Source organism: Priapulus caudatus, unplaced genomic scaffold (assembly GCF_000485595.1).
Source record: "Priapulus caudatus unplaced genomic scaffold, Priapulus_caudatus-5.0.1 Scaffold686, whole genome shotgun sequence".
NCBI classification, from domain to species: Eukaryota; Metazoa; Priapulida; class Priapulimorpha; order Priapulimorphida; family Priapulidae; genus Priapulus; species Priapulus caudatus.
In genome coordinates, this window is record NW_014577747.1 from 35747 (window position 1) to 49621 (window position 13875).

The 13875-nt window shown below is 42.0% G+C and overlaps 1 protein-coding gene across 1 annotated transcript; it reads right to left on the reverse strand.

Moving 5' to 3' along the window:
* Window positions 1-310: 310 nt before the first annotated feature.
* Window positions 311-12801, reverse strand: LOC106812788 (guanine nucleotide-binding protein subunit beta-5-like). Its single transcript, XM_014816763.1, has 9 exons — window positions 12630-12801; window positions 10188-10324; window positions 7562-7680; window positions 7099-7225; window positions 6016-6159; window positions 5633-5773; window positions 5079-5175; window positions 4221-4387; window positions 311-3887 (listed from the first exon to the last, which is right to left on the reverse strand). Exons 1-9 carry the CDS (start codon window positions 12754-12756, stop codon window positions 3876-3878), a joined length of 1071 nt encoding a protein of 356 aa, XP_014672249.1. The 5' UTR covers window positions 12757-12801; the 3' UTR covers window positions 311-3875.
* Between the last annotated feature and the right edge of the window lie 1074 nt (window positions 12802-13875).

The following is a 13875-nucleotide window of genomic DNA, read 5'->3' on the forward strand; positions in this document are numbered from 1 at the left end:
TATATATATATATATATATCGTTGAAATCGTGTCGTTTTTGCACGTAGCATTTATTATTATTTCAATTAAGTACATCACACTTAGGTCCTACTGGTGACAGCGATGATGATAATGATGACAACAACAAAGATAATTATGATTGAGTGATTGAAAGATGATGAAGTTGATAATGTTACTGATACGATGGCGGTACTGCTGCTGTTGCTTCTACTGCTGCTGAAGATGGTGATGACGATGATGACGGTGAAGATGATAACAGATCGTGTCGCATGCATTCAAGTAAACATTTCATTCACACAAACGCGAGTCGGTTATTTCAAGTGGTTTTATTTTCTGTTACATAACTGCAGTGTCGTCAATAAAACAAAGTGCACGTCTACAGCGCACATGCACAATACGCGCGTGTCATGAGTGATAACTGATGTGATGGCCCGACGTCTACATGTACGTATCCCAGCATCTACCAGCGCACGCGCGCACTGCACGGTGGCGCCACCGAGCGGCCGCACCGCGCGATCATAATCTCGACGACGACGTTGTGTGAAAAACCGCACGTGCCTAACAAATTCTCCTCGGCAGGTGAATAACGAAAGCCGCCACACGGTGATAGGCGGCACCCTCACGTGACCGGCTGCACCCGTCACGTGATCGGCTGCAATGGTCACGTGATCGGTTGCACCAGTCACGTGATCGGCTGCAGCTCTCACGTGATAGGCTGCACCTGTCACGTGATCAGCAGCACCCGTCACGTGATCGGCAGCACCTGTCACGTGATCGGCAGCACCTGTCACGTGTTTGGCAGCATCTGTAACAGGTAGGCTCTAACAAGCACTGCCGCAGTATTGGTCAAAGCCAGTATCACGATAGATGTACGTAACTGTTCTGTATACTAGGTGGAACTTCTCACTCGATCTAACCACGTCTGTACTGAAGGCCCAATAGCCTCGATGTCTCTCTCTCTCCCCTTCGCTACCTCTCACTCACTCTTGCACTCAATCTCTCTCACTCAATCCTCCCTCTCTCACCTCTCTCTCTCAGACACACACACACACACACGCACACACTTGCACTCTCTCGCACATTTTCGTTTGCTCTTGTATTTCTGCTTTTTATCACTCACACTCTTAATCTCACGCTAGCGCTCATACACATGTGCGCATGCGTGCACGCGCACACATTTGCAAAGTGTATACATACATGTAGATGTCTGTAAATAACAATGGATGTTTAAATATAAATAAATACCCTAACAAGTAAATAGCACATACATGAATAAATAACCCTAAAATACGTCTTTGGTCTTAAAAATTGCACTGCACATGACCGCCAATCTATAGATGCAGGGTAGATATATATGTACACACGCGACCGCCCACAACTCTCGCTCCCTAGCTGCCACCTAGAGTGAATCACAGAAACCACGATTCCAGCGAGGGGCTGCGGATACTCGGACTAGCTAGGGGATTTGTGTCACGATTGGAAAACTGCTAAAATAAAAGATCACACACCTACACATGATTCCAGCCTGCCTCACGATTCCAGGCTCGCCCCCCCCCCCGTTCCCCCGGGTGTGTCCTCGCTGGTTTCGCTAACCGCATGCGCGATCTCGCGAGACCCCCCGCCACTTCCCGTGGCAACAAAACAAACACCGTTAACCCCCATCGCCGGAACACTGCTCTCCGTGGCGCCACCATCGTTTGACGAACCGATGGAACGCGTTCAGCTACGAGGGAGAGTGGGCGGACAGCGAGGCGCCTAGCTTCCCTGCACCTAGCGAGCCGCGGCGCGACAACATAGCAACACGTACTGTACAGTCTCTCGTCGGCGCGTCCGCCCGCCTGCGTCCGCCGCTGCCGCTGCGCAAATCATCGTTGCCGTCGACAGTCCAGAGAAAAATACGCGAGGAGCGGGGATGTGCCGGCCGTCAGCACCCCATAGCAACGCTTCCACCCAACAACATCAACAACAACCGAAACGTCGCTCCCTCTCTCTCTCTATCTACAGAGACACTATCTCATCGTAATGCATAGGAGTGTTGGCCGAATAGTCGAAGGAATGGGAGAAGGGTGGACGAAGTGTGAGATAAGAAGGGGCGAGGGAAGGTGAAGAGCACGATGTGTGGGAGACGTGAAGTGTCCGTGATGATCACGTTAGGGAGGGTGGAGGATACGTAAGATAGAGATGGCGTAGGGGAGGGAGTAGAGAGCAGGATAAATTGGAGAAAAGCACAGGGATAGGATGATAGGGTGGGTGTAGGATGATTACGAAACCTGCCACATCCAAGAACGCAAGCTGTGGCATAGAACAGGGCGGCTAGAGAGAGGATACAGAGAGTAAACATATATCAAGAATTCACAGGGGGACGAGGAAGTATGACAGTAGTACATAGTACGAGGAACGGGGTAGGAATGGAGATATGCCAGAGAAAGACGCATATTGGTGGGTGGGAGAGTTAAGCAGCAGGGCAGCAGAAAACACAGAGTACTTCAACAAGAAGTAAAACAAAATCTAGTTCCTATACGGCAGCACGTAACGTAGTATGTGCACCTATCCATGCACTCACCCCTCTCTCATCACTCGATTCCTCTCTCGCGCTCTCGCCATATCGTTACAATCAAAGCTAATACCCGAAAATCAACAGTTTACTAACGATTCCTAAATGCACGCTGATATTATATTCAACAGGAGGGGATTCTTAGAAGTGAGGGAGAGTGTTCAAGCACATATATATACTAGATTGTGCCAGACAGCCCCTGCCACACTCCAGCTAAACTATACAACGACGCATGTACAAAACCAGTGACTAGACCGATGTGAGATTAAAACTCTAATAAATCGAGTTAGAAGGTGTAGGTAACTACCTGGTACAGTGTCAGCTAATTGCGTCTGCACACGGACACACACACGCACACACGAGCTAACAGGCTGCTGCTGCCAATGTACGCACGGTCGTGGCTAAATTTTACTGAGAAAAAACGCATAAATTCTTAGCTCTGGGGTTATTGTACACAGCTACATGATCAATCATAGAATCTCAGGCAAAAAACCTGGAATATCGATAATAAACCTCATTCCATAGGAAGACTAGAATTTTCGCTGGAACATCGTGGCTAAAGATGTCACTGTAACTGGAAGCACCTGCTTCCATGGCCTGCCACTAAGTGGCGAAAGGTATATGATGATGAAAATTATCATCTGATTTTGCTACCAAACTGTTATCAAATGCGTCACGAAACATGGTCGAAAAAACACGCGATACTTGCAATTTTCACCACTAGGTGGCAGCACATACCAGGGAAACTCTGACCAGCTTCTGTAGCATACAGAAAACTTCCACTAACAGATGCGTCCTTGGTGGTCCATCAAGGACTCATAACGTCTCCTGTTTAATCAGGATACGAAGCAGAACGCTGGTAAAGCCATGAGCAGAGCAATGGTGTAACAAACACACCAAAGTAGTTGATTCCCAACATATGCGTCACACACAGAGACAGCAGCAGCGTAGCTCACACACAAGACAAATGTGTTACACAAGACGTGTCGCCCGACGTAAAGCGCTTGACATTGTTACCAGTGTTCGTTTCGCTTGTTGGAAGAGCAGTGCAAATCAGCCTCTAGGCAGTGCAAGGTTTACCACTCCCTCTCTCACTAGTTAGCTCTCCCTCTATCTATCTCTCTCAGAATCAAGCTAATAATATACATGTACATTTAATAATACTTTTGTGTTCAAAAAGTAGCTAATGCTGACACATGGCTGAGTTTGCTAAACCTGTGCTGACACATTTAATCAATTATAGACAATGACGGGTCTATAAATTGCACCTGTGCATGGGGATTCCTTGTTCCCGCCATTGGCGTAGTCTATTCTGTAGTGTTATGCCCAAATCTGCCAAAAAAAATCATGTTTAAATAAATAGGTATTGTGTTAGCTAGGCATTGTAATTCAATAATACCAAGTTTGAGCACAAAGAAATAAGCACTAGCAATAGAAAATTCATTCCAACTCTTATGCAATAAATTCTGTAGATAATAGGGGAATATAAGATTTCTGGGTTCTAAGCCAAAAACTAGAAGGCGTGTATTTAAATAAAAAATCGTAATAAAATATTTCCAGTGAACCTTAACCTACAACACTTTTAATGTGTGCGTGCACGCGTGAGTGCGTGCGCATGCGCGTGAGTGTGTTGCGTTCGCATGCCTGTAACTAAAACTGACTTACCCTGAGTGTGAAGTCCCAACTGCCCGTGCATAGACAAGTACCATCTGGTGACATTCCGAGACAACTCACTCTATTCTCGTGACTGTACAGAATGCAGATCCTGTTTCCTTTCAGGGTATCCCACACGTTGACTGTGTAATCATTGTATCCGGAGAACAACAGCCGCCCTACAAGGTAATGCACATCGTCTCTACAATGTTTGCTAGGTAACTGTGAGGTTATCGCAAGGTAATAACAACGGTCACTGTAGGAACAATGTTTGTGAGGTAACTGTAAGATAATCATAAAGTACTAGCAATGGCAATCGTTTAAACAATGAAAAATCTTGACACTGTTATAAATGAACTTAGACATGGGGTCAATGACCCGATTCTGTAAAAAACACTTTGTTACGGAAACCAAAACGAATCGAAAAACCCAAACAGTGGATCCGAATGTTGCACGGCCTTATGTCCCATCGGGGGACGAAAAGGATAAGTAATTAAAATAACAATGGCCGTCAATGTTAAGAATGTTTGCTAGGTAACTGTGGCGTAATCATTAGGTATTAACAATGGCCATCGTCTGAACAATATTTGCAAGATAACTATGAGGTAATCACAAGGTAATAACAATGGCCATCGTAGGAACAATGTTTGTGAGATAACTGTAAGATAATCATAAGATACTAACAATGGCCATTGTTTGAACAATGAAAAATCTTGACACTGTTATAAAAACCAGTGAACGATCTGTTGTCACCCAATTGGTTGATCTGTTTTGTAGAAATTATACAAAAACACCTGCACTCACTGAGCACAGGGTGCTGTTTCCTACAGCTATTCCCGTTGGTGTGTTCACCAACAGGCTGCTACTCACCACTAACTGAAAAGTCTACAGCATTGACGCCAAATATTATACTCTGCTTGGTGTAGCAGTTCACTTCTTTGTCCGCCCTCAGGTCGTAAAGACAACACTACAGAGAGAAAACATAGAACACATGTCAAACACACATGAACGGTAGCCGCTTACTAACAAATATTAATAATAAAATCCATTAATTATAATCAAGGAAACAATTTACTAATAACACTGTGGCACAAACACTTGTGCACACAATGTTACGGGATCACGATTAGCAGATCAGCAAAACATGTGGTACAACACTTAACGTGCGTTCATACGGCATTTTCCTACATGCCCATGACAACTGCAACTAATCAGATCTCCAAATAAAATTCTTGCCCATCTGCAAATTACTGACGGATAATAACGATCCAGAAATACTCAGCTAAAACAACTGTAGTTTGTTACCAAACGCTTATAGCTATATATATATATTATACTATCTATCCATAAACAGCCTCAGAAAAAACATGGAAAACATTTTTGAACGTTCGTGCTCATAGATGGCGCCATGTATCCAGACTCACAGTTCCGTCGTCGGACCCGGAGGCGAAAGCGTCACCGCTCGGGTAAAATTTGACAGTGTTGATATCAGCATCGTGGCCGTCAAACTTCTGCACACAGTCTCCTGTCCTCATGTCCCATATCATCGCCATCTTGTCACATCCCTGTAACGCAAACAACAGCACACGGCTAACAAACGCTACTCGCTACCACGCGCTGGGTACGCAGGCGAGAAATACGGAGCAGAAACTTGCAACACATAGCTTTATACTGACTTTAACATTAACTTATACAGCCAAACAACTGTAGATAATATCTACCCGTACGTTTCACTGGCCGTCATTACCCCCCAACCTTAGTTGGAGTCTGAAGACCAGCTTGTATAATGGCGCTAGGCTACACTCACCCCAGACACGAAGGTGTTTCCCGTTTCAGAGGGAGACAGGTCGATAGACATCACATCGGCCGTGTGGTTGTGAAAGCTCTGCATCAGCTGCCCACTCTCAACATCCCAGAGGGCGCACGTGCTGTCGCCGCTGCCCGTGAGAATCTGCGAGAGCAAACAATAGAGCATCGGCGGGTCAAAATTTTTCTCTTTTTCAAAACGCATTTTTAAAACTTGCCGTGCCGTCACAATTTCTGATTGCACGATAAAAGTATTTTGTGATTGGACGACAAAAGTATTTTGTGAATGGACTATTTTCACTCACCTACCTATAACATTGCTTTTAAGCAATATCACTGCACAAATATTTTCGGTGCAACGTAAAGCACTATCATGCACACAAGTAAATGTTTGAGTAAACTGGTGCATCCATGCATCCATTAACTTCAATCCCTGGCTATCTATCTAACGAGTGTGTGTGCAGATATTAGGTTGAGTGTGGTTACGGAAGACAAATGCTGGCTAATGGATCAAAGTTTGGAACATTACACAGAGAGAGAGAGAGAGAGAGAGAGAGAGAGAGAGAGAGAGAGAGAGAGAGAGAGAGAGAGTACACAGAGAGAGAGAGAGAGAGAGAGAGAGAGAGAGAGAGAGAGAGAGGAAGATAGAGTGAGAGCAAGAGAGAGAAAGAGAGGGAGAGAGGGAGAGAGAGAGAGAAAAGGGGTGGAGGGAAGGAACAAGGGAGGGTATGAGGGATGAAGAGAGGAAAGGAGGGGAGGGAGGGAGTGAGAGAGAAAGAGAGCAAAAGAGATAGAGAGAAAGAGACAGGGAGAGATAGAGAGAGAGAGAGAAAGCGAGAGAGAGAGAGAGAGAGCGAAAGAGAGAGGAGCTGAGATCACAACGATAAGGGGAGCTGAACGTGTTTTTGGCCCCAGAATAACTTACTGTGGCAGCGGGGAATATCTAGGAGCTAGTCTTAACCACTTTAATAAGACAGGGCGTTACAATGTATAAACAGGGCGTCCGAAAGAAAAGCATTTGCTCGCACATCATTAACAAGGAAACAATCTTAACGAGATCAGTGAATCATTGACTGGTACTGACTTGTTGATCAGAGTTGGTGAACTTGCAGCATGACATATAGCTGGTGTGAGTTGCAACAGGTCGCTTCTTTGCTGTCACGTCTTCATCAAAGCTAAGTGGATATACCGTGCACTTGTTGTCCAGGCCGCTGCAAACACATGTAAGAGATGAGATGCTTTGTTCGTGAGAAACAAAATTTCTACGTGTACACAGATCGAAAAAACAATGTTTGTAATGTGTGAAGTAAACCACCTGGACAGCAATGAAGCCATCACGTAGTATATATATATATGTCATCATATAATAATATGTCATCACAGTCAGCCACTCCAGGCAGAAATAAGATAGTGTGTCAGGTGTACATGGCTGGGTGCCACGCTGTGATAGAAACAAAGAGAGACAGATCGTATATTCGCTGACAGTTCGTCAGTACGTTTCATTTTACATGAGCTAGCTAATAATTATTACTAGTGCTACTACTCACCCACAGGCGACAAGAGTGCCAGAGGGGGCATACGAGCATGCCATCACCCAAGTGGTTGGCATTGCTATAGCATGCTCTTTGTTAGTTGTGAATGCGTCCCAAACAATCATCTTTCCATCCTGCAAGTACACAAGTATGGCCATCAAAACACAGGCAGAATAAATGCAATAGAAGATCATGTCAAATCACATAAATAAGCTAAAAGACATCTGCAGTGGCCCCATAACCTGAAAGCATAGAAAAATGTGAATTTTTAACAACCCTAGCGGCCTAGCCCATGCGTTTCTAACAAACTTAAATCTTTACATACCTAACAACTCTAATTCAAAATATTTCTAACAATGCTAAACATATCTAGCAACACTAAAACTAGGTACTTCTAACAACCTTAATCCTAGGTATTTCTAGCAGCCCAAAACCTATGTCTTTCAAACAAACCCTTATTGTATTCTACTCCCGACCGGGTCATACCAAAGACTTGAAAAATGGTACACACTGCTTCTCTGCTTAGCACTAAGCAAATATAGAGTGTGGAAAAGTTAACTCGTTTTAAACTTCCATTGCCTTGATGCCAAATTTGGTTACTGCAACGTAATACAACAAATCAAAAACAAAAAACTCATGGAATCAGCTCTAGTCACATCCTAGCAGGTGCGTTATCCAGGGTGCGCGTTTTGCTTACATCGTGCTATCAGGGGCTAGCCCAACCAGAGCGCCCTACCTCACGAACTCAGCATCGACGGATCGTGTATTGGAAACGAATGACTGAACTAGCCAATCACGATCAGGCAAGCTTCCATTCGACACTCACTATGAGTTATGACAATATTTGATCTAGATCGTGAGCACAAAAGTATTTGGTATCACCGAATGTTTTCTGGATTGAGATCCGAATCGATGTGAATGCAACCCTGCTGGATGCAAAATTCACCCCCCGATTACGTACTGCGCACTTGTAGACTACTAGACTTTCTAATGAGATAGTCCAGTTACAGTACGTCAGACGTTGTGTTGTAGAAGTGTAATCTGACTCGGCTCTTGCCACTACACTATCTCGACTCTAGATGCAATTGTAAGCATCTAATTCACTGTAGGCATTCAGGTTTATTTACGTATATATATATATATATGTAAGATGTAAACTGTAGAATTTTGTATTGAAAGTTTTTAACAGCCAAAATCCAGAGATACTTGTTATTGAATGTGATGAAAGAGGTCCATTGGACTTGTTATGGCTGCAATCTACTTATTTATGCGTAAATCAGATGCTTTACAGATTACTACACTAGGAAATTTGTACTATGCTATAGGACTGACTCATAATATTAAAAGAGGATTAACACATCGACTATTAGGCTAGCTATACATACATTACGTACGCAGTAATGAGTATAATATCATTCAAGACAAAACTCAATCAAAACATTAGAGAGAGAAAAGTACCAATAATGTTTACAAGCATAACTCTCTAGCTTACCATACTGACACTGATCACGTGTGAGCCCCAACTCATATATTATAATGATCTCATTAAACAGACATGTTCGTTAGTGAAGTGGCTTCAGGAACTTATCTCGTGCACTAGAAGATGTAAGGTAGCAGTATGCGCAATTTCGATTAACAATAAATCCAAGCATAGTATATATATGCTTTATTGCTTATAGTTATACCCCCGTCAGACCAGGGTGGCGTCCTTACTGCGCTGCTACGGCAACGGAAAATGGGCCCAAAGCGCGGCAAGGTCGCCATAAGCGTGGTATAAGCGTGGAAACGCCAGACATCGTGCTGTGGTCGCCATGGTCGCCAATGATCGCCGAGTCACGGCGTTTGTTTTGAGCATGTTCAAAACAAACGCGAAGGTTCGGCGATCTGACCTGGAACGCGGTGAGAACGCGGTGGGGTCGCGAAGGTCGTGAGACAAGCATCGTAACATCTCTATAAACGTAGTACACGCGCAGTATACGCGTGGCAAAGACGCTGCGAAAATGGTAACATTTTTGCAACGGCGACTTCATGGATCTGTCTCATCCGATCTGCCGATCTGTTTCATGCCGATCTGTCTCGGCCACGGCCCCGGCCTCGGCCTCTGGTAGCTTGTTTCTTCGGCATCGTGTTTCTACTCAGCAAACGCACAACTATACAGTTGAAATTTCCGAAAATCTGACCAGCTTATATAGTCGCCGTGAGAACGTGGTAGAAACGCCGTGAGATCGCCGTGCAGTCGCGATACACGTAGAAGACGTGTGGTAAGAACCCCATGAGCGTGGTGAGAGCGCCGCGGGAACGCCGGTGATCGCCGTTGCCAAGCCCATAGATCTCAATAGAAACGCCATAAGCGCGGAGAGGTCATGGCAGGCGCGCCGTGAGAACGTGGTATGATCGCATAGGCAGTGGTAAGAGCGCGGTTTTTTTTCAAGTTTGTAATTTGTTGGGACTTTTTCTCGCATTGTGTTAACGTTTGCCGGCGACCTTGTACATTTTCTGGTCGCCGTACGGTCGCGGATGGTCGCCGTCCAGTCTGACGGGGGTATTATATCTATCATGAAATGACATCACAGAATATCACCGTGAAACTATGAACTTATTTGAAGAGGTACCGTAGTAGTTGTATCAATACAACACTCACCTGCGAAGAGCTAACTATGTGACGCTTGTCCTGACTCCAGTCCATCGCGAGGACCTTGCCTTGGTGGCCCTTCAGAACACGCCGCACCTTAATGTTCAGACTGGGTATTGATTCTAGCCTCCCGGCCACGTCTGGCACTGAAACAAAAACATGTGGGATCAAGGGTGGCACAAAAATTACACACCATACCAGGGTAAGGACACACGGGTGTCCAAATACATACCAATGATGAATGCACTAAGTGAGATTGCACTAAAATGATGCTGTAGGTAGGAACATACCTATAACACCAGCACCGGTCAGACTTTAGTAAATGATGACTGAGGATATAAGGCACTATGGCACTGACCACCTTCACTGTATCAAATGACAGAATCTTCAATGAGGATGGTAAGAATATGGATGACAAATGGCAAGGATGCCTAACATGTGGACAGTGCAACTACTGGGAATTGGTATCACAGAGTGGACAAGTAGGCCCTACATGTTAGAGTGGTAAAGTGAGGCGGAAAATTTAGCAATCTAAATAAACAAAAGCATGAATCGGAGAGATTTGACAGCACACCTACTTAATAGAAAATATTATACACAAGTTATAGTGATGTATATATATGTTCACCAACTTTTAATACTTAATCAAGGATGTAATTATATTCATATTATATTGTATTGCACTATAATTTATTGCATTGTATTGTACAGTATTATGGTGTATTGTATTACATTGCATTGCATTACATTGTATTACAATACATATAACATATTATTATATTATTTCATTATGATTTATGAACTTAACTATTACCCACTAAGTACACTACAGGGGTAGAAATAAGGAGAAAAAAAGAGATGGTCCACAGGACCATCTAGTTTGAAATTTAGATGGTCCTCCTAAATTTCAAATTGTTCTCTAAAAGTAATGCGGCGTGCAAGAAATTTACCATAAAATGGGACCAAAATATTCAATGGTCTGTCGGACCATTGACTTTGAAAATCTGATGGTCCTCCTGATTATTTGATGGCCCTGGACCATCGGACCATCGGACCATCGCTTATTTCAACCCCTGACGTATATAAGTTATTTTACCCTTAATCTAATTAAGATACAAGATAATAGTGTAAATAAATACAGATTATAATTTCAATGGAGTTCGCATAATATACTGTAGCTGCGTTTTTTTTCAATTATGACAACACAGCAGAACCTGCTAAAATTCCTAATACTGTCTAGAATAAATTACTCATTGATCAAGTAAATAAAGAGGCAATGCATAGCCATTTGCTTCACCTACATATATACACATACAAACAAAAGTAATCTCCATTTCAAATACAAACATTTTTTTTGAAATTTAGAAACAATCTATACCTATCTCTGTGCATTTCAACGTTTTCATGCCCAAACTTATTTTTTAAATATCTTTGTAGCCAGGCTGTGGTGAATACAAATACTGGTACAATTTTAATAAACAATTATCTAAACTGTACCCACTAATTTTCTTATAAGAATTTTTACAGTCCTTACCTTAGCTTATGTTACCTGATCACACAGCTATGGTATATAACCACCCAGATGATTTCTTCATAATATAAACAAGCATGAACAGGAAAACAAAGTTATGTCGAGTACCAAACTAAACAAATGTATATTGTCGATGCAAATACATTCTATACAGCTTACGGATCTAAAAATGATGCTATAAATACATGTATCATGACTTGGTGACCAGATTTACTTGTTTCAAGTCAGAGTACAGTACACCTAATACTTAGTAATGCACCATGAAATGATACCAAGAATTATTACGTTGTATCACAATGAGGTGCAGATTAACATTCTTTTCTAAATAACGGTGTGCGTAAAGTTACACCATCTTGTGCATAGTGACGCATCATGGAATGATCCTCAGAATAACGTGTATCACAGGAATATACGACCAAACACGCAATACGGAAAGTCTTGTTTTATTACACACGCAAATCTGTGTATCATTCTGTGATACATGTAGGTGTGTGCATCATTTTTGGCCCAAGGATAGAGAACATGGGTCCCAATAAAACCAATGTGCCTAAACCTAACCCTAACCCTAACTCTAACCCTAATCCTAACCCTAATCCTAACCCTAACCATAACCCTAACCTATTATATTGATGTAATATTATATTTATATTGATGTAAATTACATTGGTTTTATTGAGACCCATGTTCTCTATCATTGAACCTCATTTTTAGATATATGTTGCATAAAGTCAAAGTGTACTAGAATTCTAACGCGTTAAAGCTATATTTGGTGGTACACTAGATTCACCGCACACAATTTCGTCAAGGATATGTTTAATTTTGTGTTTTTAACGAGTCCTGTGTGATTATAAAACTGAAATCTATACTATGCTTATAGTTTAGCCTAGGGTAGTGAGCAGTGTTTGGATTGGAACTCTTACGTGTGACATCGTTGAGTTTTAGTCGTTCCTCTTCTAGTTTCGTCTTCAATGACTCCACTTCTCGTTGTAGTGCATCTATATTTTCACTATTATTATCCACCTTTACTTTTAGCCCTTCGTTGGACATGACTTATACGAGAAATCACAGAAAAAGACAAATTTTCTACTCTGCGAATTTTGTTTCTGAACGGTGCTGCCCCCACAGCTGTTCTTGTGTTTCGTCGTGATTGACAGATTGATTAAGAGCAGACATCGAGTGATCGAGAGAAAATATTATAACCAATCGGCACACGCGTAAAGTAATTTATCAAGAACAAAAGCCCAATAATTAATTATTTAGCAAGTACTGCTAACAATTGTTCGTTCAAACTTTGCTTTAATAAGCTAAAAGTAAACGGGAAGGTTTTCTATACAAAATGGGTTACATCCTCGTGCTTCTTGCTCTCAGTGACACGCGCTTGCCTGATATTTTTAATATAATAGTAGATCAATTATACTATCGCAATGGGCATAAATCATTGTATGTATGAAGTAATATTATATACCAAATATTTGCTGCTGCGTGTGAATAGGTCAGAGTTGCAGGATTTTCAAGGGTCATGAGCTATAAATTATTAAATGTATGTAAAATAAATATATAAATTTATTACATACGTATCAGTTGTTCATTTAGATAAATGCTAGTAACTCAAGTTAATTTTCACATCATATGCAATTTGTTAAATCCATTTGTTAAATATGTGTGTAAGACTTACAGGAAATTTGCAATCAAGTTTTATGTAATATCTTACACTTATGACAACATATGTAATCATATATTTATTACCTAATTTTGAATATGAAATATATTTTGGGTTAACAAAATTGAGGTCAACCACCAAAAGAAAGAAATTAACAATACTTTCAATATAGAAAAAATATTTATTTGCAGTTTTACAATTATCCATAGCTATACCCAGATTATTGTGGACCCTGGAACAAGCACCTTTATACAGGAAACTTACTATAAAAATGTGGTTATCAATATATGTGTACCATGGTATATATACATATATATACATATGTTATATATATATATAGCGCCCGAGAAAGAGAGAGATACAAGCCGCGTTCACACGTAGCAAGAAATCCGGTATTTAGTGTTCACACGAGGCAAAATACGAGGCCCAAGAAATACGGTATCTAAACAGATCCGGTATTTCATGTAAATACGAGGCTTCCCAGACCCCGAATAATTTGCCGTGCT

Coding starts and splice junctions, on each gene's coding strand:
- LOC106812788 (XM_014816763.1), bottom strand. CDS start 12,756: ATGTCCAACGAAGGGCTAAAAGTAAAGGTGGATAATAATAGTGAAAAT. Junction 10,325..12,629: donor AAAACTCAACGATGTCACAC/GTAAGAGTTCCA, acceptor TTTTTGTTTCAG/TGCCAGACGTGGCCGGGAGG. Junction 5,774..6,015: donor GAAACACCTTCGTGTCTGGG/GTGAGTGTAGCC, acceptor TTTGCGTTACAG/GGATGTGACAAGATGGCGAT.